This window comes from Rhopilema esculentum, chromosome 7, assembly GCF_057945365.1.
Source record: "Rhopilema esculentum isolate cy_ngs chromosome 7, ASM5794536v1, whole genome shotgun sequence".
Taxonomy (NCBI): Eukaryota; Metazoa; Cnidaria; class Scyphozoa; order Rhizostomeae; family Rhizostomatidae; genus Rhopilema; species Rhopilema esculentum.
Window position 1 is genome coordinate 5467736 of NC_142821.1, and position 24891 is coordinate 5492626.

Consider the following 24891-nt stretch of genomic DNA (forward strand, 5'->3'; position numbering starts at 1 on the left):
TATTTACCATTTGTTTTTGTATTTTATCTTTAATTTCGCGTGCTGATCTCAGGCGAGATTTTTAATCAAGTGCGACTCTAAATATTTTGAATTATTAACAATGTCAATTCAACGCCATCAAAAGCAAGTGATGAGGCTTTTATTCATTCCCGGCCATTTTAGGTCTGGAAAAGAACCTAAAACCAAAGCTTGTGTCTTTATGACATTTTATGACGTTTATTTCCCTGTAGCAATTCCTTTCACCAAAGCAGGACACGTTTGGCATTCAGACCACTGATATTTTATAAAGTATTATGCCTGTGTCATAAGCACATATTTTCATATGCATTACTGGGGAAAAACGAATACGACTAATCGAATTTTATCAGCTTAATAGAAAACGCTGGAAAATGTAATCATCACTTTATCAAAGTCCTCGGATTGGGAGCAAATAATAACAATTCCTATTTCACTTCTTGGTAATACATAAATTGCAAGTAGAATTGCTTTCGTTTCGGCTTCTTCTGTGTACTACTTAGATCTGGAAACAAAAGTGCGATGGGATGGAATCTATGTGCTGTTCCATCCTTGTCTTGTTTTCATTTTTGGTGAGCAAAATCATAAAATCAACTTCAAAAGTTTCGGGAACAGATGCAAATGTTCGTATGAGTGTCATCAAATCCGAAATTGCTTTGCTACTTATTGCTTTTTCTGCCAATAAAGGTAAGTGTAAAAATGCCGGCTGCATTTCCCTCGCTTCTTGAGGAGGAGATAAGGGTGCAGTTATAGGATGGTCAAAGCCGCAAACCGCGTGAAATTAGGCCTAGCCGCAAATGCGCGATCTTCTCGCCAAGAATCTCCTTAAATTGTTTTCGTAAACTGTTCTGAAACGTTTGAAACTTTGTAGGGTTGCCAGAATTAACTTACTCAACATGTTTTTGGGGTCATATGTATTTTTCTGTTTTTTGCGAATACCTGAACCACGCCCCATAGCAGTTTCTGAAAGTCTTCTGAATCGTTTGAGAATTTTTATTGTCAAAATGGAGTTAAAGGCCACAAGGTGGACAGATACGACGAATTTTAGCCGGTCCCGTGTTTTCTTACGAGCTGTACCAACGTACGACACTTTTTTATCTTTTGGGTACGTATGCAGTTGTATCCGGGACTGTGACTGTTATTCAAACAGCCAGTACCAGCAAAACAATGTTTTCATTGAGGTCGTTTTTGCTTTGTCCGATGTCTGCCATCCTTTAAAGAACACTGGTGCAATAATACAACAGATTACTTCACAATTTTCTGACATTTTCTTTGGCCACGGTTATTTAATTGTAAAATATGGTTTTTTAGCTTTCATGTCAGTGACACTTAGGGTAGATTTTAAATGCACGCAACTGCACTGGTGTTCTTTGAACACGCGATTTGCTTTCTTAATTTAACGATATTCCATACGATGCGAAACTAAGCTTTGGTCTCCAAGTAGCGATTCTGTTGTCAAAACAGCAAATTATACGCACAAATTATAAATGAATAAGTCAAGTTGACAATGTTCCTTCGATAAGATATATTTTTTTGAATATCCACTGTTAATTCAGGTTGCACTCACCAATTTTTGTTTACTTCTGTCACCAGTGCCGTTATTGTTCTTATTAGTAATAATAAGTACCTTTGAATTTATGTTTTGGTAGTTTCCATTCATAAATGAAATATTATTATCGCTTCTTACAAATGAATTATATTTTCCTGCAGAAAAAGTAAAGCATACTTCATTCTCTTACTCTTAAACGCTCTGTTTTTATGTTCCTAGATATGGGAAAATATCCATCTGCATGGCAGGTAGTTGTAGGCGGTAGCTACGAGACTTACAGTCTGCTTGCATTACTTAATATTCAGTCACTTGAAAAAGACTTTCGTTGGAGATCAGAACATTTGAATGTTGGAGATGGTGTTATCCTTGTAGAAGCCACACGATATGCAATTAATCGGGTAAACATGCTTGGCTTCCTTAGACTGCCACTGTCGTTTCAAATAACTGATTGCAGAGAATCCCGTGCACCATTTTCAACCTATCAAGACATCTTGGTTTTAAACGGACTGACATCATGGCAAACGACATACTATTTGATTACGAATACGGTGGCAACTGCACCGATGGCCAATGTGCTGGCGTCTAGTGAAGCATTTGATCATGTCATGAAGCCAGAAGTGTCAAGGAAATTCAAAATGGATGAGATACATCGTAACGTGTTTCGTACTATCCCATCTGATGCCTTGGAGAACGAGGCTATTGTTGATATTTTAGAAAGACTGAATTGGACCTACATTTCCGTTGTCAGTTCCAACGATTTGCGCACACAGCAAACAGTGGAGAACTTTGCGGCTCTTGCGTACCAAAGAGGAATCTGTATTTCACAGACCATCTGGATTTCAGACAAGCCGAGTAGAAATGAATACGTTGATGCTGCAATCAAGTTAGCAAGGGGAGACTCGGCAAAGATTGTGGTGCTTTTCACCATGTTGCATGAAGCGATGGGAGTTCTAAATGCGGTTAATAATGATGGAAATTTGACTTTTATTGCTGGCACTGGCTTTCGCGCAAATTTGCATGATTTGAGAGTTAAGAAAGAATCAGTGAAAGGCTTGCTACATTTGCAAAATGCAGATACCTACGATAAAGGCTTTGAGCAATATTTTATGAATTTAAAGTTCGGCACCAACAAGTATCGTTGGTTTGGAGAATTCTGGAGCATGCTTTTCAATTGTAGCATTCCGTATAGATATAAGTCACTTAGTAGCAGTTTTAGTGACAAGAGACCTCGTTGTACTGGCATGGAAGATCTTCATGAGGTGGCTGTAGATTTGAAGTATTCATTAGTCAAGCCAATTTTGAATGCTGTGGATTCATTTGGATGTGCTTTGAAAGAAAGCGAGGCACATGCTAACTGCTCAGTTACAAACAGAACTTGTAGAGAAACTATTATGAAAAACTCTGTCAAATTCTTTGGGAAAAGAAAATGCAAACTATCTGATTCGATTGCAGTGAATGAACAAGGCTTTAACTACAAAGATTTCCTAATTTTGAACTTTAACGGCTTGATGTACAAAGAAGTTGGTAAATGGACCTATAATGTAACCAGTCGAAAAAGTTCGTTGAATCTATCCAGAGAGGATGTGGTATGGAGCAATGATGTTATGCCTTTGTCAACTTGCTACAAGCCCTGTCCTAATGGTTTTGTTAAGGACCGTGGCTCAGCAGGAGTTATCTGTTGCTTTACTTGCTCGAAATGCGGCAAAAATGACATTGTCTCTAATGACACGTGTGTTACATGCCCTTTATATGAAGTTCCAAACTGGTCGAAAACCAGTTGTGACAAATTGCCGTCAATTTTCGTCGATTCTCAGTATGGTTACCGATTAATACTTATAATTGGAAGCACTATGGGTATTGTTTTGAACACTGTGACGATTGGTACGTTTGTTTGGTTCAGAGATCGGAAAATAATCAAGGCAGCTGCAGTGGAGCTCAGCCTTTTTATACTTGTAGCTTTGTACCTCTGCTTCGTTTGTCCGTTTGTCTTTGTCCTAAGACCATCTGTTATTGTGTGTGGAATTCAGCGATTCATCATGAGTCTGAGCCTCAATGCTAGCTACATTCCTCTGCTTTTGAAAACAAGCCGTATCTACCGCATTTTCAAGGCTTCTAAATCTCTTGTTTTAAAGCCTAGTTTTGTTAGTACAAAATCGCAGCTTTTGATATGCATTTTCATAATATGCATACAGTTATTGCTTGGCATCGTTTGGGTAGCTGGAGATAGGCCAAAGGTTCGTTTGGAAGTTAGTTCAAAGGGGAATCAGCTTAGTGTTCTTTGCAGATCTGACCCAGCCAATGCGGCTCTGAATCTTCTTCCATGCGTTGTGGTGATGGGTGCATGTACCTTTTTTGGATACAAGACTCGCAATTTCCCTTCAAATTTCAACGAGGCATTCAGCATTTCCATCACAATGTATATCAGCTGTTTCCTCTGGTTAATGTTTATCCCATTGCTGTTTCTCTTCGACTTGAAAAGAGACAATGCATTTGTTACAGCTTTTCTCACCTCGTATTTTATGATAATTCTTGGTTTGGTTATGCTGGCTGGTATTTTTGGAACTAGGATACTGAAAATTTACATGAGCAAAGATTTTACACCGGAACAAGGCCAAATGTTCCTATGGAATGTTGGAAAGACTGGCAGGCAAACAAGTAGTGATGTGGCTAGATTAGCGAAGACTGAAACAGATTTTGTAGAACTTGCTCCTGTTTTTTACAAGGATAATTTTAATGGAAAAAATGTTCAGTGCAATATAAACAATAACAGGAAAAGATGTAGTAGTTTCTAATGTTAAGAAAAGCTTCTTATTTATCTAGAAATTGTAGTATGATATTGTCTATTCGATATCTGTCGCATATTTGTTGTGCAGGGTCTTAACGATTTTGGTGTATAGAATATGACGGTTTAGAGTTGATACTCCGAGTTTCATGATCAAATTTTATAATATCTAGTTGTTATGTCCCTGGAGGTATTGGCTCCTGAACCCCTTTCGATTATTTTGCTGCTCTGTTTGGCCTATAACTTTAAATTCGCTTTATCTGCCTTCAAACTTAGTTTTTTTTGTTCTTACTTTGATCTGCATTCAAACTTAGTTTATTTTTATCTGCGCCCAAGCTCAGTTATTTCTAAGTTTACGTCCAAGCTAGATTTCCACGTTTGTGATTTTATCAATCGACTTGATATGCATTATATCCTTCAATTTTTATGAAGAGACCTTTGGTGTTGCTTATCAGCGTCAATAAATTTTAGGAAGAATTCTATCAATAGTTTCTTGATGTTATACTATAGTAATACTTCTTTGATGTTATCTCTAATGATTCAACAGAAAGATTACCTTATAACGTGATCAATCCACACTAATAACATAAACGGAAGCTAATTAACAGGACAATACGGACGTCACACTACATGTTGACAAACAATCACATTGCCATAAAAAGGCGTTCGTTAGCACAACAGGACTTATCTGACCATGTGACTTTAACACGCAACGGGAACATTACTAAACTGATTACATATAAAAGCCAAACCGTTACAATGTATTACAGTTGCTTGCAGACAATTAATCCCAACTCTTTGAACATTTCTGTTGCCAATTTCATACCTCCAGCCAAAAATTTATCTAAATAGGCTTATACTTTGTTGAAGTGCTCTAACAATTTTGGCAAGCATTGTACCATATGCTATTCATATTGAGGTAGAGAGAAATTGCTATTCATAAAGCGCTATACATGAGATAAGAGCAATGGGGGTCATTTGTAACAGAACAACAAATGTGTTAGATATAACACAAACATAAAGTGATGCTTACTTTGTTTGCTACATCAAGAGCATCATAATCTGATGCCAGTCGGACATATGCTTTCTTTTACCCATCAGGTTCATACTAAAAGAAACTCAAAACAATTGTTCATGTAAAATTGTTCTTGTAAAATGTGTGTGTTTATGGAGTTTAGTCGAAAGTAAGCGCTTGCTTCTGAAGCAGCTGTGTGTAGCATTGAAGTGTGGTTTATAAGTGCGCCCTTAGGAAATAGATTCTTGAAATAATTCGTGTTTAGTAAGACCTCGCTTGCCTGATATCGGTACCAAACCGGCATTTAATGACTCCTTGTGATATATTTTGCTTCTATGACCCTGTTTACACGAGACCAGGGATTCACACAGGATTCGATCCATAAGCATTTGCGTTTACACGAGATCGGATCCAGATGGTGGGCACTAAATGTCATGGCTCATTTGGTGCTCATTGATATTCATGCTTGATCATGTTCAGTCTGATTGGTCTGATCGGTATCATTTGCGTTGCTTGGTGATTGCTGAAAAGTGATATCAATGTTTGCTTGGCACCAAACTTTCAATGGCTATCTGTTGCCACACAACGCAATACATATTCAAAGTATCTCGAATTGACAATTATTACTCGGGAACCGGTCCAGATCGGATCCATACGGATCACTTCTGAAACCTATCCCAAGAGTGTTCGGATAGCAGATCCAAAAGTATACGAATCCACCAGTTCCCATGTAAACGCATAGCCTTTCGGAGCTGGATCGTATCTGCTCCCGTATAAACGGGGTCCTCCGTCTACACGAAGTCGGTACCATGCAGGTGTGATATGCGTTGCGGTAACCTTGTGCAAAACGGCCCAGGTACAAAAAACGTGTGGTAATTTTGGTTATGCAAAAACGTACCCAAGCCTTTAAACAATTGGGAACAAAAACGAATGGTGGAGTTTAGCATGCATTTCGGTCCGGTTACAAAAACGCATGACATATTTTGTTACACAAAAATGTACCCAAGCCTTTAAAGGCTCTTGCGCTGCCGGCATGCTTTGCGACTATAAAACCGGTCTTATACCATACTGCATTAAAATACAAAATACAGTCAACTTCTCCTCTTTTTATTATTATTATTATTATTATTATTATTATTATTATTATTATTATTATTTATATTTTTATTATTATCATTATTTTTAATATTTTCTAAATTATCATGGCATCTGACCATAACTGGCTTGCCAAAAACATGGATTGTTGAAAACCTTGACCATCTTGTTACAAAATATGTCAGGCAATGGCTTGATCCTTCCAATTGGTTCTACAATCAGTGGTATCATTCTCCCTAAAAGCAGTTTTAGTCTCAACTTTCAGCTTCCATCTTGCAAATTCCTTTAGTGCCAAGTCACCTATCGACGGTCTCTAAAGCACTCGAAACATGACCAAATCAAACATCTTTGGCAAAACACCTCATACGGAAAGAATATCCAACATGATCAATACATAAACACGAAAGTAGTTTTGAGAGAAATAAGAAGCCAGCACGAAGACAAAGTAATAAAACCAGCTCGCGAGCCAAGGAACTATAATCTTCTTTCTGCTAGGGAATTCTCTGAAACATTTCAATAGCCTCTGGTCGACTGCACAAAGCTCTTTGCCTAAAAACATATTTAACTTCTCGATAAGATACCTCAACAACACGCTTGCCACTAGGAATAATCTCTTTAAATGGAACTTATCTGAAACTTCCAGTTGTTCTTTTTGCCTCCTTCCAGAAACGCTGCTTTATGTCGTAGCTAGCTGTAAGACATACCTTGAAGATGGACGCTACATCTGGAGACATGACTCCGCACTAAACTTTCTGGTCAAAAACATACAGCATCACTCCAACACATTTTTATATGCTAATCTTCCCTCTCAGCTTACCCCATCCATTATAACAGGTGATTCTTTGCGACCTGAGCTGCTACTGATTGCTTCAAGGAAAATCATTTACATCATTGAACTTACAGTCGGCTTTGAGACAAATCTTAATGTTGATAGTTCTCGCAAAAAAGATTAGTATAAATCTCTTTTTAAAACTCTTAGCAGTTCGTCCAAGTCCGTTAAATTTGTTAACCTCTCATTTAGTTCTCTTTGCATCTTTGGGCAATCATGCTCTACTTTTACAGATATGCTGGACGATCTTGGTGTTGAAAATTTTCTTCGTCGCTACATCTATCTTGGTTTATCAAAGGTCATAATTCGATGCAACTGCTTTATATTCTGTCGTAGAAACAAACCTTGGCCTAACCCAGAGCTTCTTTCCATCTAGTATTGTATCTCTACCTATATCACCATCACTACAATCAATATTGCCATCATCAACATCGTCGCTACTTTTGTCATCCTCATAAGCATTATCAACATCGTCACCATCATTACATCATCATGCTTATATTTATGCTGTGTACAACCGCTTTTTTCTTTGCACTTGTAATAGTTATTTTCAATGTAAATGTGCCACATACAAACTACCTTGTAATAGTGAGGTTTGTAAGTGTTATGTTTTTCAAAATGAAATGACAACTGGTTTAAAATTAATTATTGTTATTATTATTATTATTAACAATTTCTTTTACGTTGGCAAGAAAGAACAACAAATAAATATAGCTAATAAGCTAATTAACGCCAACAAAATATTTTAAAACCTACTTTACAATGTCCATACCAAAACCTACAAAAATCTCTAGATCATTAATGAAAATTTCGCACAATCTGTAGATGCAAGTTTTTCCATGCCATAATTTTATTTTTCGTTTGAACTCAACTAGTGTGTTGGAATCTTTAATTTCCCGTGGTAATGAGGACCACAAATGGTGACCTCTGTACTGAATATTCTCTATTCCGTATGTTCTCTGTCGGCACATGTTGTCTTCACTTTTGGCAACTGCAAATGATTTTCACCTCTTAGATTGTATAGAATATCTCTCTCAGTAAAAATGTTTTTCATAAATGTTGGATTTAGATTGTTTTTTGTTTTGAATATCTCAAATCAGAATCTAAGATATAATTTACTCAGCTGGCTTTCTGATTACTTTATGGTTTAGTTGCCACCAGTAACATCATACTTCCTACGCGTATTTTGTGTTCTAAGTTAGAAAGAATGTCGAATGAGAAAGCGTATATATGTAAAATTTTCGTAAAGTCGGTTTTGAATGACACAATATTGCTGCAATATTCGGTAAATTTCTCCTCAGTAATATTCTATCTAACTGTTATCTTGCTTGCAAGAGTCTTTACAGCGCACACGACTGATCTCTTGGCAGAACACAGTTCATTGCTAGCCAAGAGTGATACTGCGCAGGAGATTTATCAAGAAACGGACATGAAATGCTTATGCGATATTTGCTTTGCTGACAACTTAATCTGTTCGCAAATATTTTCTTAGATACCTTAAAAGGTTGTTCAACGTTGGTGCTTATCGATAAGAACATTTGCTTCCTAGACGCATGTTAAATCAAATTGACATGTGTCTCATTGTTTGAAGAAATGAGATTTTTCCTCTGATTTTGACCCGTGCTGTTTACATTCACTGCTGCGTTAAAGCATTCTGGTCAATATACATGTTTTATCTTCATATGTGGCTTAGACAACGGCGAATAGTATCTCTTTGCAATACAGTTGACATGCTGCTTGAAATTGGTTGTTTTCTCAGCTTACCTAAAGCTTTTTCTATTAACGTAAACGGACCACCAGAAATGCAATCAGACACTCGCCATGTATACGTTTGTTAACTGTCAGCGGATGATCCACACCTGTCGCTATTCATATTAATGCTAAATGACGACTGGGTTACGTCAGATGAATTTTGGACATTACCAATCAGGTTAGCTTCTTATTTTTTTACGGTTGAGATCGATTTTGAAAGCTATTCTCTTGACAATTATTAATGCAAATTCTAATTTATTTATTTTTTAAAAAATCTTATCTTCTTGTTAGTCATAGATTATATTATCTCTCATTTATACTTTTTGTTTTGATCATACTGGTCTCCTGTGTAATTCAGCCAAGAATTATGATATGTGTGTATTTTAGTATGGTAAAAACCTTTTTTCTTATCCTTTAGGATGGTGACCCAAGTATTTTGGTCCTTCACATTTACTGCTATAATTCAAATTCACGGTTTTTCAGTGGTATGGGACACAAGTATGTATCTTTTGTCTACATTTCATAAACAAACTCTTTGACTTAACAGCTGTATTCGAGTGTTCGTTATATGAGGTGTAATCGTGATATTGTCTTTTTATGTCCAAAAAAGCATGAACAGGATAAATTTCATCTTACAGTTTTTTCAGCTTTTGCCTGTTCTTTAAGAATTGAAGCTGTAGCGTAGATTAAGATCTTTATTCATTAAATTTTGTATTGTTTCAAACGCTGATGCTGGCTAATACTTTTATCCTAGTTATTAAATCGTCAGAGCTAGCACTGTTATTCTGGTTAATAAATTGATGCTGAACAAGAAAATTGATTTTGTAACTCAATACTTTTTCCATAAGTATCAAGAAGATATCGCTTGTCTGGAGAGCAGTATATTGTGATATTTCTAAGAGTTTCATCTTGTTATAAGATTCAATGTACAGCTGCAAATTGAAGACTTTAGTAACTGCAGTAATGCTGCAGAACGAATAAGACAATGGAGCAAGACGAATATAAAGCTGTGTGTACATAGAGAAGAGATTTTTTCATTGCAGCCAAAAATCTAATTTTTAGCTTCAAACTCAACATAAATCACATTTTACAGTATAAGACTGTGTGCTCGGCAACTTTCGTCACTGATCTTTATTGCAAGTGGCAACTTTTTCTAACGAGACTGATACAAAGTGTATCACTTCTCAATAATCTAACACACACAGCACGAAAGACTTTTTTTGATAGTTGAGTTATTAAATCTTGAGTCCAAACGGAATCACTCTGACCATTGGTTTGATTTTGTTTTGAGACAGGAGCGCATTTGACTGCATGCTAGAAGATATTTTCAGAAAAATTTACCGCTGCCAGAAGCGAAAACAATTTTATTTTTAATTTTGTAATATCCTTTCGTCTAGCGAATTCAAAAAAGATTATCAAGGAATGATTTATCTTGCAGCTGCAGTTTTGGAAAGCAATATATTAAAAGTTTTGAACGAAGGATTATTTTATTTAGGGACGTAGAACTATAATATTAGTGTGTTGTTTTTTGTTTGTTAAAACTTTGATAATTGTGTCATCTTTACACATCAGCTTCAGCTTCAGCTATTCAGTACATTTATATACCGGCCTACCTCTTATAAGAATGCCACGTGAAACTAACCTTTGCTCTCAAAGTATGTTGTCAAAACAGTGAAAGTAAAATGAATAAGGCAATTTGACGACGTTCCTTCGATAAGATATATTTGCTTGAATAACCACTGTTGATTCAGGTTGCATTCACCAATTGTTGTTTACTACTGTCCTATATTGCTTATAGTGACTGACTCGCAATATGACTTGCAAGGGTGCCGTTATTGTTCCTATAAGTAATAATAAGTATCTTTGAGTTTATTTTTTGGTAGTTTCCGTTCATTAACGTTCATAAATGTTAAATTTTTTAAAATATCATATTCATCGCTTCTAACAAATGAATTTTATTTCCTTGTAAAAATAAAATAAAGCATGCCTCATTCTCTATCTCTTAAACGCTCTGTTTTTATGTTTCTAGACATGGGACAATATCCATCTGCATGGCAGACAATTTTAGGCGGTGACTACAGGCATTACAATCTGCTTGCTTTGCTTAATGTTCAGTCACTCGAAAAAGACTTTCGTTGGAGATCAAAACATCTGAATGTTGGAGATGGTGTTATCCTTGTAGAAGCCACACGATATGCAATTAATCGGGTAAACATGCTTGGCTTCCTTAGGCTGCCACTGTCGTTTCAAACAACTGATTGCAGAGAATCCCGTGCACCTTTTTCAACCTATCAAGACATCTTGGTTTTAAACGGACTGACGTCATGGCAAACGACATACTATTTGATTACGAATACGGTGGCAACTGCGCCGATGGCGAATGTGCTGGCGTCTAGTGAAGCATTTGATCATGTCATGAAGCCAGAAGTGTCAAGGAAATTCAAAATGGATGAGATACATCGTAATGTGTTTCGTACTGTCCCATCTGATGCCTTGGAGAACGAGGCTATTGTTGATATTTTAGAAAGACTGAATTGGACCTACATTTCCGTTGTCAGTTCCAATGATTTGCGCACACAGCAAACAGTGGAGAACTTTGCAGCTCTTGCGTACCAAAGAGGAATCTGTATTTCACAGACCATCTGGATTTCAGACAAGCCGAGTAGAAACGAATACGTTGATGCTGCAATCAAGTTAACAAGGGGAGACTCAGCCAAAATTGTGGTGCTTGTCACAATGTTGCATGAAGCGATGGGAGTTCTAAATGCGGTTAATAATAATGATGGAAATTTGACTTTTATTGCTGGCACTGGCTTCCGCGCAAATTTGCACGATTTGAGAGTTAAGAAAGAATCAGTGAAAGGCTTGCTACATTTGCAACATGCAGATACCTACGATAAAGGCTTTGAGCAATATTTTATGAATTTAAAGTTCGGCTCCAACAAGTATCGCTGGTTTGGAGAATTCTGGAGCATGCTTTTCAATTGTAGCATTCCGTATAGATACAAGTCACTTAGTAGCAGTTTAAGTGACAAGAGACCTCGTTGTACTGGCATGGAAGATCTTCATGAGGTGGCTGTAGATTTAAAGTATTCTTTAGTCAAGCCAATTTTGAATGCTGTGGATTCATTTGGATGTGCTTTGAAAGAAAGCGAGGCACATGCTAACTGCTCAGTTACAAGCAGAACTTGTAGAGAAACTATTATGAAAAACTCTGTCAAATTCTTTGGGAAAAGGAAATGCAAACTATCTGATTCGATTGCAGTGAATGAACAAGGCTTTAACTACAAAGATTTCCTAATTTTGAACTTTAACGGCTTGATGTACAAAGAGGTTGGTAAGTGGACCTATAATGTAACCAGTCGAAAAAGTTCGTTGAATCTATCCAGAGAGGATGTGGTATGGAGCAATGATGTTATGCCTTTGTCAACTTGCTACAAGCCCTGTCCTAATGGTTTTGTTAAGGACCGTGGCTCAGCAGGAGTTATCTGTTGCTTTACTTGCTCGAAATGCGGCAAAAATGACATTGTCTCTAATGACACGTGTGTTACATGCCCTTTATATGAAGTTCCAAACTGGTCGAGAACCAGTTGTGACAAATTGCCGTCAATTTTCGTCGATTCTCAGTATGGTTACCGATTAATACTTATAATTGGAAGCACTATGGGTATTGTTTTAAACACGGTGACGATTGGTACGTTTGTTTGGTTCAGAGAGCGAAAAGTAATCAAGGCAACTGGAGTAGAGCTTAGCCTGTTTATACTTGTAGCTTTGTACCTCTGCTTCGTTTGTCCGTTTGTCTTTGTCCTAAGACCATCTGTTATTGTGTGTGGAATTCAGCGATTCATCATGAGTCTGAGCCTCAATGCTAGCTACATTCCTCTGCTTTTGAAAACAAGCCGTATCTACCGCATTTTCAAGGCTTCTAAATCTCTTGTTTTAAAGCCTAGTTTTGTTAGTACAAAATCGCAGCTTTTGATATGCATTTTCATAATATGTATACAGTTATTGCTTGGTATCGTTTGGGTAGCTGGAGATAGGCCAAAGGTTCGTTTGGAAGTTAGTTCAAAGGGGAATCAGCTTAGTGTTCTTTGCAGATCTGACCCAGCCAACGCGGCTCTGAATCTTCTTCCATGCGTTGTGGTGATGGGTGCATGTACCTTTTTTGGATACAAGACTCGCAATTTCCCTTCAAACTTCAACGAGGCATTCAGCATTACCATCACAATGTATATCAGCTGTTTCCTCTGGTCAATGTTTATCCCATTGCTGTTTCTCTTCGACTTGAAAAGAGACAATGCATTTGTTACAGCTTTTCTCACCTCGTATTTTATGATAATTCTTGGTTTGGTTATGCTGACTGGTATTTTCGGAACTACGTTGTGGAAATTGTATGTTCATAAAGACTCTACACCGCAGACAGGTCAATTTTTTCACAGCGGGAATGAGAGCAGTTTTGCTGGCAGTACCTTCAGTAATATTTGCGCCCCTGACAAGTCCTCTAGCCATTCCGTTCGAAGAATGAAGGACGTTGGAACCGACCCTATTGAAGTTTTTCCGAGTTTTCTTCTGGAAGAAGACGCCAGAAAAAGGCTTATTTACTCCAAAACTTATATACCCAGAAATAGGTTAAACAGTTTCTAGTTGAGGTCATTTGTTTCAAGAACATTCCGGGGTTTTTGCTAACAAGCTGATTCCGGAAACGCAAGAGAGAACATATCGTCGTGAATTTTGCCAACATATAATTTTTACAAGATGGTTTTTGCTGAAAATCATTTCCAGCAACATATATCCTATTGTTCTTAACCGTAGAGGTTTATGTGTATTAATTTGTTTTGGTTTTTTTTGCATTGTGGTGCAATTATTCAACTCCCGCTGTCATTTGAGTCAATGGTATGCTTATTCTATTCAGTGATTTCAGATAAACGATAAATAGGTCTAAAAAGAACCATGCAACGAAACAGCAATTAAGTCTTGTTAGTGCAACGCCTTTCCAAAGTTTTTATGAAGAGTATCTTAACGAAAGCTGATCTTCGTTCGACATTAATTTCTCTTTTTGCGCACTTAAATCGAATATGCGTTGAGGTGATCCTATTTTGTTACTGAGATGGAACTTGGCTGTACATTGAAATTTTAGTTTAGGGTTTTACTAATAGAGCTAAGATATTCGTGTTTTTGCAATCAAAGTGGTGTTAGGCTTGCACTTCTGTTTCCCATGGAGGCAGACTCCTTCTTTCTCCAGCAGCTGTGTACATTTAGTCGGCTTTTAGCTGTATTATTTATTGTTCTTACGAAAAACCTTGTAAAACACTGCACCATAGAGTGAATTCGTTCACTAATTGCCTCAAAGCAATTGCAAAGTTATGGTAAACATACATTTTCTGTTCGCTATTGATTGTATGTTAAAGTTGAATTAGCCTATTTTATATTTCGGCGTGTGGCTTTCAGAACAAACAGATAACATTCGAAATCTTATTCTCTGTTTGCACTGATTATTGCATGGTTACGTAAAACCTTGACTACATAGCACAACAGATACGTCCAAACCAAATAAAGGCATATAGCACGTTTATTTTAAAATTTTTTGCTTTTGATCTTGTTCTTTTCACTCCCACTCATTAAAAAAGGTTTAAAATTAACATATTATTTATCAAAATTGCAAAATATCATCCTAGAATACAATACAACTTGTACAGTTAGTGTTAAGATATCGCACCTTCTCCCTTTTAATTCTGATATCTTAACACCTACACCCCCTTTCATTTCGATTTGACCCCCTCCGTCCTTCTCAACTTTGAATAGCAGAAAGGAGCTTAGAGGTTTAACTCGAAATGCATGCTGCAAACTATCATTGCTTATTTCTGCTTTTCAATGCGCCATCTATTTTTTTCTTCAACTCTAAACTTTAATACTGAATTATATGCTTTATAATGTATATTGCACATGTTGTAAACAAAATTGTAGATAGTGCAAATGTCAGACAATGAGAATATTTATAGTCCAAGAACTCTGTTATACTAATGTATGTTTCTTTTTGTCACCATTCGGATGTTTCGATAACTTTTTACTTTTCGTGAAAATGTCAGTCCGCCAGTGACAGTGACAATAACAATTTCTTTTTTCTGTTCTGAAAGTGGCGTCAGGTAGCAAGTAAGCCAAAGCTGCGCCCTGGTACTTTCTAGTTTTTGGTTGTTTTTGCTTTTTGAAACATTTTTATACGACTTTATGCTGTTAGCTACTCGTGAAGAAGCACACGTCCGCGGATGCTGCTTTTCTCTTTGGCAAGAAAGTTTAGTTTCAAATGTGCTTTTTCTTCTTCTTCTTTGTTAGAGTCCAAGGGCTGAGAAAATAAATAGAGAGTTTGCGTAGTTTTGAAGCTAATTGTTAAATTTAAATGGTGCTGTGAAACGTTTTGCTCCATTCTTCACGTTCCTTTGCGTAGTGTAATTGAAATCCAAATTTTGTGACATTATTTTCTCACTTACAGGCGATTAAATGCATCATCGGTTACGTGACAACCATTTACCATCAAAATGTTTCAAAGTGCCAAAGTGACCATACAAGCAATACGAAATAATATCCAACTTAATCAGGTGGTCGCATTAGTTGGACTAGTCAGATGGTCGCATTTGAGCTGGCACCTGTTAAGTGAATCTGATCAATGCCAGGCTCGACCCCAGACTAATACGGATCAGCCTTTCGTTTACATGGGAATGCTCGGAATCGATATGCTATCTGTACTAATTTTGATTCGCTTTGGAGAGCATCCCACCTTGGGATCCCGTCTCGTGTAAACGGTGGGACCTGAAAAAGGTGGGACCAATCCCAAATTGGCCTGAAATTGGCACGGACAGAAGGCGAGGCTGATGTACTATATAATTTGAGTTGATTTAGCGTTGTGCTTCGACCTTTTCTTTGTCAGATTTTGCGCGCCTTGTTCGACCACAAGATGAGAAAAAAACAAGATGTTGAAAGTTTTCATTTTTCATGAGTATTTCGATAAATTTAGCGAACAGGCTCAAACAACAGGCTCCAAAGAAAATGATTTGCTTTGTACTCTAGTGTGATCTTCAGGATTAGGGCTGTCTCTTCATAGCTTCAAATAAACACTTTGTTGGTAAGTTTCAAATTCGAAGCCGTTTTCTTCTCAATCTTTCTACAAGTTGATAGCATAAGCAATTTACGCATGAGTATTCCTTTAAAATGAACCCAGAAAGCAGTAGGTTGATATTTGGGATCGAACCCATGTAAACACAATATTACTTAGGATCAGTCCCCTATGAATAATTGTGAGGTTTTGGGATCGATCTCGTGTGGGACTGGATCAATCCCATTTTCCCCGTGCAAACAGGGTCTAAGGGTTACTACGGTTACAACATGTATCCGTCTTGACCAACAACTCTACAAATGTGAAAATCCACCGGCATTGTTTCATGGCCCCAAACTTGTATCGAATATTTATTACTAGTGAGTTTGCATTAAAAAAACAGGAGGTATTTAATAAACCAAATGCATTTCATGTTGATATTATGTTTGGCCTGCTACTAACAATGACTGCCATATTTTCATATGGTTTTCTGTGAACAAAAAATTCAGCAAACTATATGGCGGGTCTTTAAAATACCCATCAGCAACAGGGGCGGATCCAGAGCAAACTTGAAAGAGGGGCAGTTGGTAGTGGGGGCGCTGAAAAATTTTCAAAAATTGATGACGAGAGAACGCTGTATACAACAATTTCAAATCCATTTTCGGAATAAACAACATAACTTTGAAGTAATCCTTGAAGCAAATTAACCTATTGGTCCCAAAAACTTTTTCACCTGATTCTCATTCTTCAAAAGGGGCGCACAATTTCCAAAAAGGGGCGCCATACTTGCTTCAACTCGTCCAGGGAGGAGCAAATGCCCCTAGTTACCCCCCCCCCTTAAATCCGCCACTGATCAGCAACAAGATATACCTTGTTTGTCATTTAACGACGAAATAAAACAATTTAGCCTGTTAGCGACCTCTAAAAGAATAGCCATGATTTTAGAACGTTTTCAAGTAACATTTTGCAATAAACATACTTATCGATAGTTTTATTTAAATTAACTAAACGCAACGAAAACTTGCCGACATATGCTTATCAATGATTTGAAAATGAATAGATTTATTGCAGGTGATCCATCTGAAATTGCCGACGATTATTTGTGGCTTTTTATCCACTATCAGCTGTTGAAAAATGTTTTGATATCTACCAAGAACAGTTGGTGGAAAATTAGAACTTTTTGCAATAATGCTAATCCTTATTCAACCCAGGTGAAATTTTCAAAAGCCAGGTTTTGAAAAATTCGCCAGTTTGTGCTAAAAACTGTTATTTAAATTTAGTTTCACATACTCGTATCCAAAAAGTAAATTTCTTTTTACGAAAGCCGTTTTCAGCAGCTGTACCTTCTTGTTTTCAAATCGAGCATAAAACTCGTCGTGTCTTGATTCATTGTCATTCAGGTTGTTAGGAGCAGGAAGTGAGGATCTGGTCAGGAAAAAAACAAGGTAATTTTGCATGTTTTTCATCAGGTAGAGCTATACCATCATTAATAGCCGCTCATTCTGCTTTAATGACGTCACATCTTTTTATCAAAATTGGTCCATATCTTTATAAATTTTTTAGTTTTAATACAATTTCATCAAATTTGACAAAACTTGAGTACAAAATTACTTCAATTTTAGGTTGAAAGATTAAAAGAATGAGGCTTTCCTTTTTGGTACCTTTCATTTTTTGCCATCAATTGGTACCTTTCATTGGAGCCACTGTTCCTCTAGAGTATGGTACGTTCTATTTCTTATTAATCTAGAATGCTAGTTAAAATTGATTCATTATGTTTCTTTGCAATCTTCGAAAAAGAACCAGCTACACCACATATCATTCTGACGCAATAATTTGTACTAGTTAGTTCAGCATACTTTGCTGTAGTCGCGAGGAAATTGACGTAAAGGCTATCTGACCGCTGTGGTGTTGAGTGCGGCAGAGTCTAAGGAAAATTGTGGTTTTGTTGCTTCATTGACCTTCAAAGCGTACGAATTTACAATGCAATTGCATTTTATCTTATACTTTAAACACTTTTTTGATGCACTTAGTTCTTTACATGTTTATAAATTTATCAAACATAATTCCTAAGGGGTTTAACTGTTTCCAGTCTGTGAATTTTTTTCCCAAACTTGAAATAATTTCAGTTCGCTAATATCAATTTTTTTTCATTGCAGTCTATAGAAATACCCTATATATCGTAAGAAACCGTTGGTCATATTCTTATCTCATCAATGGATTTTTCAACATCAGGTCACTTGATGCTGAATACCCTAATTATCGTGAAGGGATCGTGATGTTGGAGGCCATGCGTTTTGCACTCCAAAGAATACAGCGCCTTACCGGAATCGAAATCGGTTACTATATTTTTGATTGCATTGATTCGTCTCCTCCTATGGTCTTGTCTGCATATCCATTTGTGAGCGGTCTTTACTCTTGGCAAGCCATAAGGTATTTGCAGTATCAACACCAGCTAGTGACGACACCTTTGCCATTTATGAATGTTGAATCTTGGGGGACAGAAGGAAACTTCAACTTATCTAAATCTGCTTTTATGGACAGTAACGATCTCAATTCTGGTGGCCAACAAGGAAAAATTGCGATAAAAAAAATGATTGATATTCTGAGAGCAAATTTTTATGCCACCGTCCCACCTGAGCAAATGGAGATAAAAGCAATCGTTGACATTCTAATTAAACTGAACTTAACGTACATTTCTGTCGTAGGTTCAAATGATCTAGAAACACAAAATACGGTAGAAACCTTCGTTGATTGGTCTTTGCAGCGAGATGTATGCCTGTTCATAAAAGTTTGGATATCTAAAAGCCCAAGTGAGCCGGAATGTAGAAAGATTCTCGATGATTTGAGAAAAGATAAAAGAGCAAACGTTGTCATATTATTCACGAGTTATCGAGAGACAATGTGCCTTATGAAAAGTGGGATATACGCAAGAAGATTGACTTTTATATCCGGTAGCAAATCAAGGCTGCAAACAAAAGTCAGGGAGCTGCGTTCCCTAAATGACGTAACCAAAGGGTTGCTCATTTTGCAACAGGCAGACACTTATGACGAGGAATTTGCCAGTTATTTCATGAGTTTGAAACTTGCAACAAATTCTTATACATGGTTTAAAGAATTCTGGAGACATGTTTTCAATTGTAGTTTATCTGCTTCGTACATAACGAGCCGGGTATGGAATGATAACATGACCGATTCAAAGGAGTGCACTGGAAATGAGACTCTTACTACAGACCATATCGACTTAAAATATTTTTTGGTGAAGCCAGTTTTGAATGCGATTGAATCGTTGGCTTGCGCTCTTTGGAACTCTTTCAATTGTCAAAAAACCAATTGCCTTAGAAGGGCCTATATATATACGACACCTATCCAGCGTGAAGTTTTTAATAACTTTAGAACGCCTAATTGTTCGCTGAGTAATGCTGTGAAATTCAATGACAATGGTTATTATGAACGAAACCTTGTTATTTTAAACTTTAATGGATCTCAATACAACGAAGTAGGGTATTGGAACTATTCTCGTGATTTGCGTTTATTCGCGCTTGCAGTCAAAGATATTGCATGGAAAAACGACACAATCCCAAAATCTTCCTGTTACCAAAGCTGCGACAAAGATGAGATTAAAGACCGAGGTTGCGATAGTTCAGCTTGCTGTTACGTCTGCCGTAAGTGCAACCGTAATTATTTTATAGAAAACAATATGTGTATTAAATGCCCAGACTATCATGTACCTACAGATGACAGACGCATGTGCAGAATGCTTCCAAGACGTTTCATGGATAGTGAGAATCTTTATACCGCGGTTCTCCTGGCGGGTACTCTTGCTGGAATCTTTCTCAACACAGCTATTGTTGCTTTTGGAATACGGAACAAAGAAAGCCGCGTCGTGAAAGCGGCCAGCAGAGAACTCAGTCTCATCATGATCATATCTCTCTACCTATGCTTTGCTTCCAGTTCTCTGTTCCTCTTGCAACCGACTAGCTTTGTTTGCGGAGCTCTCAGCTTGGCAACAAGCACCAGTTTAAATGCATTTTACGCACCGCTGCTGCTAAAAATCGTGCGACTGTATCGCATATTTTCACAGTCTAAGAAATCTGTTAAGAAGCCAGCACTTGTCAGTCCTAAATCCCAAGTGTTACTGTCTCTATTGTTGGTGTCGGTTTTCCTTATTTATGACGTCATTTTGCTGATACTGAAGAAGCCATCAGTGAAATTTAAGATGAACGCAGACACGAGTTATGTAACTGTTGCCTGCCAATTGAGACCAACATTTGTTATCTTAACTTTTCTTCCAAATCTTATATTTATGATGGCCTGTACCTATTACGGCTATAAAATTCGAAACTTTCCGTCGAATTTCAATGAGTCGTTCAGCATCAGAATTACACTGTACGTCAGCTGTTTTTTGTGGGCAATTTTTGTTCCATTGCTCTTTCTCTTCGAATATAAGCAAAGAAATGCTTTCACAGTAACATTTCTTGTAGCATCAATTTTTGTGTTGTTTGGTATTGTTCAGTTGGTTGGAATATTCTTCCCATTGGTATGGAAAGTTATCGTGCACAGGCAGTCAGCTAACCAGATCACGCCATCTTCTAGTCAGTTTAACACTGTTGTCAGGAGTGCAGTTGACACAATCCACCAAGCCATGAAAAACGATATTGTTCAAGACAATCGTGTCTCCCATCGAGACGTTGGCACTGATCCAATCGCATTTGCAGACATCAGCATTGAAAACTGATTTGTTTAGATTTAAATCAATACCATTTATTTGAAATTTGTAATTTATTTTCTTCATGAAACGCCTTTATCTATTTGTTTTCATTGTATTTTTATACACACAACTAACTATTCAGCATTGTGTGCACAAACTAATTTAATTACGCTGAAGATGCTAGTTGCAATGATTATCACGTTTAAAAAGTCAAGATTGACAGAAGTGATGATCAAATACTCTGATATATCAAACTTTTGCAAGCATAAATCCTCTTTCCGTCAATCCACAAAAGAACGAGCCCAACACAAAAGCACAAACGCTTGTTTTATTTATTGCAAATATGCAGAAATTTCACTACTCCTTTTGGTATCATTTCAGTATAAAATTAGAGCTTCATGATAGAACACAGTGTAGGACTAAGTGTACACAATATCAAAGTATACATTATAATAGTGCAGAGTATCGTAATGTAATAAATACAGTATCATAATAAACAGTATCACAGTATACAGTACCATAGTGAACAATATCATAATGTATACAGTATCAAAATGAACATGGTATAATCATTTGTATGCGGTATAATCATGCAGAGTAGGGTTGAAATGAACATATCATCATAGTTTATAGAATGTCTTTCCTGGCATTTTAAGTGTGATTTTGGCTCATTGTATGTCAGTCCTCCTGTCGTGCATCTTACCAATCAGATTTTCAACGGAAAACTTTGAATGTTTAGCATGCAACGTAACGGCGATCAATTTAAGCGCTAAATAAATCCATCCATCGATTTACGTATGGTTTCCAACCCGGTGCAGTCCTATTTAACGTGTGGAGAACACCGAGCCAGAGAAAAGACGATGTGCCTATTGCGTTTCTTGATTCTGACTGAACAAAACTTTCATAAAAATTAACATACTTATATACAGAAATGAATATCTAAAATTAACACGAATCATGCGAGAAAAACAAAAAAAAGAAGGCCAAGTCGAGATGGTGGGTAGATTTAATAGCTTGACAAAGATTATGCGAACATTAGGGATTATTGAAAGCGTGAAATGAGGGTGACGTAGAGAATGCCTGTGCAGCGATGTGAGAATGTGATGGAATGAATGGGAATGTTGGTACACGTCAACATCGTTAAGCTAAAATTTCGTCATTACGATCATGTCAAAGAGACTTTGGATCGCTTTGGATAAGGTCAGGCGAATTATCGTGCGATCTAAAGCCTGGACCGAAGATTTTTACCAGTAGTTTTAGTCTGCGTGCTGCGAGCTTATAACATCGTTTACACCGTGCCGGATAACTTTTATCCGCATCAAAATTAGTTCAGATAGGCGTCGCGTTTACACTAGACCCACGCTATCCGAACAAAATTAGTTCACCTAGGAAAGTGGATTAAATTAGTTCGGATAGCTACGTGGTACAGTGTAAAAGTTTTTATCCGGATAAATTTTATCCACATCGTATCTTGTTCGAAAGCGATAGGCTATTTCATCCAATTTAGTTTTCACTGTCTCCCAATCAAGACCTTTCGCCATCTTGGCTGCCTTGTTGTCGATAAATACTCGTGTTAAAAGTGCAGTATCCTGCCAGTCCATGTAAAATTGGCATCCTTGTCAGCTTTCCCTGCTTTCGTTGCTAGTTCAGTGTCATTTTGTTTCAAGAACAAACTATTGAAAGAAACTAGGCCTAATTTGTATTGACAATATCTTTGGACTTGGTCTAAAAGAGAAGCAGATGATTCTGAAGAAAGAATGAAGTCTTTTTGCGTTTACGGGAATTGTTGTTATTTTGTTGCCCAGAGAAGACTTCATTTTGGGTGTTATGTGCATGATTTAGGTCATGTGACTGCAGTTATCCGGCACAGTGTAAACGGGAGGGCAAAGTGGACAAAATTTGTGCCGCACAGTGTAAACGCAAACTAATGCGAACAAGTTTTATGCGGATAAACTTTATCCGCTACAGTGTAAAACGGGTCTTAATGAGCTGTCCATTTCGATTCTAGGATGTTTAAGTCTATTTCTGCCTCCGATATCAATGTTGAGGTACAGTTTCTGTATCATGTAACAACTTTCATGTATTGCATACATAACGAGATTTGCTGTTTTGTAATCAAAATGCAGTCAGTTTTAATTGTGGTTATCTATTTTATCTAAAACATAAGTTAGATATTTTTTGTGCTTTTTTTGAATTCACGTTATAACTGTTACTTCCAGACTAGCAGACGTGTAGACAGGCAGACAGACTCACTCGCTCATTCACTCACTCACTCACTCATTCACTCACTCACTCACTGGCCGACTGACTGACAGACTCACGGAGTCACTCACTAACCCACTTAACCACTGACTGACCGTCTTACTCACTCACTCACTTGCTCACTCGCTCACTCACTGACTCACTGGCTGACTAACTGACAGACAGACTCACTGACTCACTCACTAACCCACTAACCCACTGACTGACCGTCTGACTCACTCACTCACTCACTTGCTCACTCACTCACTCACTCACTCACTGGTCGACTGACTGACAGACTCAATGACTCGCTCACTAACCCACTTTCCCACTAACCCACTGACTGACCGTCTGACTCACTCACTCATTCACTCACTGGCCGACTGACTGACAGACTCACTGACTCACTCACTAAGCCACTTTCCCACTAACCCACTGACTGACCGTCTGACTCACTCACTCACTCACTCACTGGCCGACTGACTGACAGACTCACTGAGTCACTCACTAACCCACTTAACCACTGACTGACCGTCTTACTCACTCACTCACTTGCTCACTCACTCACTCACTCACTGGCTGACTAACTGACAGACAGACTCACTGACTCACTCACTAACCCACTAACCCACTGACTGACCGTCTGACTCACTCACTCACTCACTGGCCGACTGACTGACAGACTCACTGACCGACTGACTGGCAGACTCACTGACCGACTGACTGACAGACTCACTGACCGACTGACTGGCAGACTCACTGACTCGCTCACTAACCCACTTTCCCACTAACCCACTGACTGACTGTCTGACTCACTCACTCACTCACTTGCTCACTCACTCACTCACTCACTGGCCGACTGACTGACAGACTCACTGACTCGCTCACTAACCCACTTTCCCACTAACCCACTGACTGACCGTCTGACTCACTCACTCACTCACTCGATCACTCACTGGCCGACTGACTGACAGACTCACTGAGTCACTCACTAAGCCACTTTCCCACTAACCCACTGACTGACCCTCTGACTCACTCACTCACTCACTCACTCACTCACTCACTGGCCGACTGACTGACAGACTCACTGAGTCACTCACTAACCCACTTAACCACTGACTGACTGTCTTACTCACTCACTCACTTGCTCACTCACTCACTCACTGGCTGACTAACTGACAGACAGACTCACTGACTCACTCACTAACCCACTAACCCACTGACTGACCGTCTGACTCACTCACTGACTCACTCACTGGCCGACTGACTGACAGACCCACTGACCGACTGACTGGCAGACTCACTGACCGACTGACTGACAGACTCACTGACCGACTGACTGGCAGACTCACTGACTCGCTCACTAACCCACTTTCCCACTAACCCACTGACTGACCGTCTGACTCACTCACTCACTCACTCACTCACTCACTTGCTCACTCACTCACTCACTCACTGGCCGACTGACTGACAGACTCACTGACTCGCTCACTAACCCACTTTCCCACTAACCCACTGACTGACCGTCTGACTCACTCACTCACTCACTTGCTCACTTACTCGCTCACTGGCGGACAGTCAGATGGGCGGACAGATAGTCGACATCGTTCCTATTTTGTAGCAATTAAACTGCGTATTTACGACATTATCTCATTGATACGCAAATCCCTTGTTATCAAACAATCGCTGATGTTAGAACATTACAGCACACCTAAATCAAATTGTTTTCAACGATGGACGTACTATGAAACCAATTATATTCACCCAAGTCAAGACAAGGGCAGTCCTGCTCATTTTCTCTATTTGAATGTTTTTTTG

General features: G+C 38.1%; 2 protein-coding genes across 6 annotated transcripts in view; both read left to right on the forward strand.

Annotated features, from left to right (window-relative positions):
- The window catches only part of LOC135683972 (DNA repair and recombination protein RAD54B), a 51480-nt gene that overhangs the window by 18921 nt on the left and 7668 nt on the right, over positions 1-24891 (forward strand). For 2 of the 5 annotated variants that reach the window (XM_089109522.1, XM_089109524.1), the window contains one exon: positions 1784-5381. The exons of 1 other annotated variant lie outside the window; for it this stretch is intronic. In XM_089109522.1, coding sequence (XP_088965648.1) covers positions 1784-4356 — 2573 coding nt within the window. In that variant the 3' untranslated portion in view covers positions 4357-5381. Of the gene's footprint in view, positions 1-1783; positions 5382-17524; positions 17570-17746; positions 17846-18280; positions 24882-24891 lie in introns of those variants that run through there. 2 more of the 5 variants (XM_089109525.1, XM_089109527.1) reach the window with 2 other exon arrangements.
- LOC135683975 (metabotropic glutamate receptor 8-like) lies at positions 6556-17494 on the forward strand. The gene is made up of 3 exons (XM_065199397.2): positions 6556-9215; positions 9456-9535; positions 11067-17494. Exons 1-3 carry the CDS (start codon positions 9163-9165, stop codon positions 13679-13681), a joined length of 2748 nt encoding a protein of 915 aa, XP_065055469.2. The 5' UTR covers positions 6556-9162; the 3' UTR covers positions 13682-17494.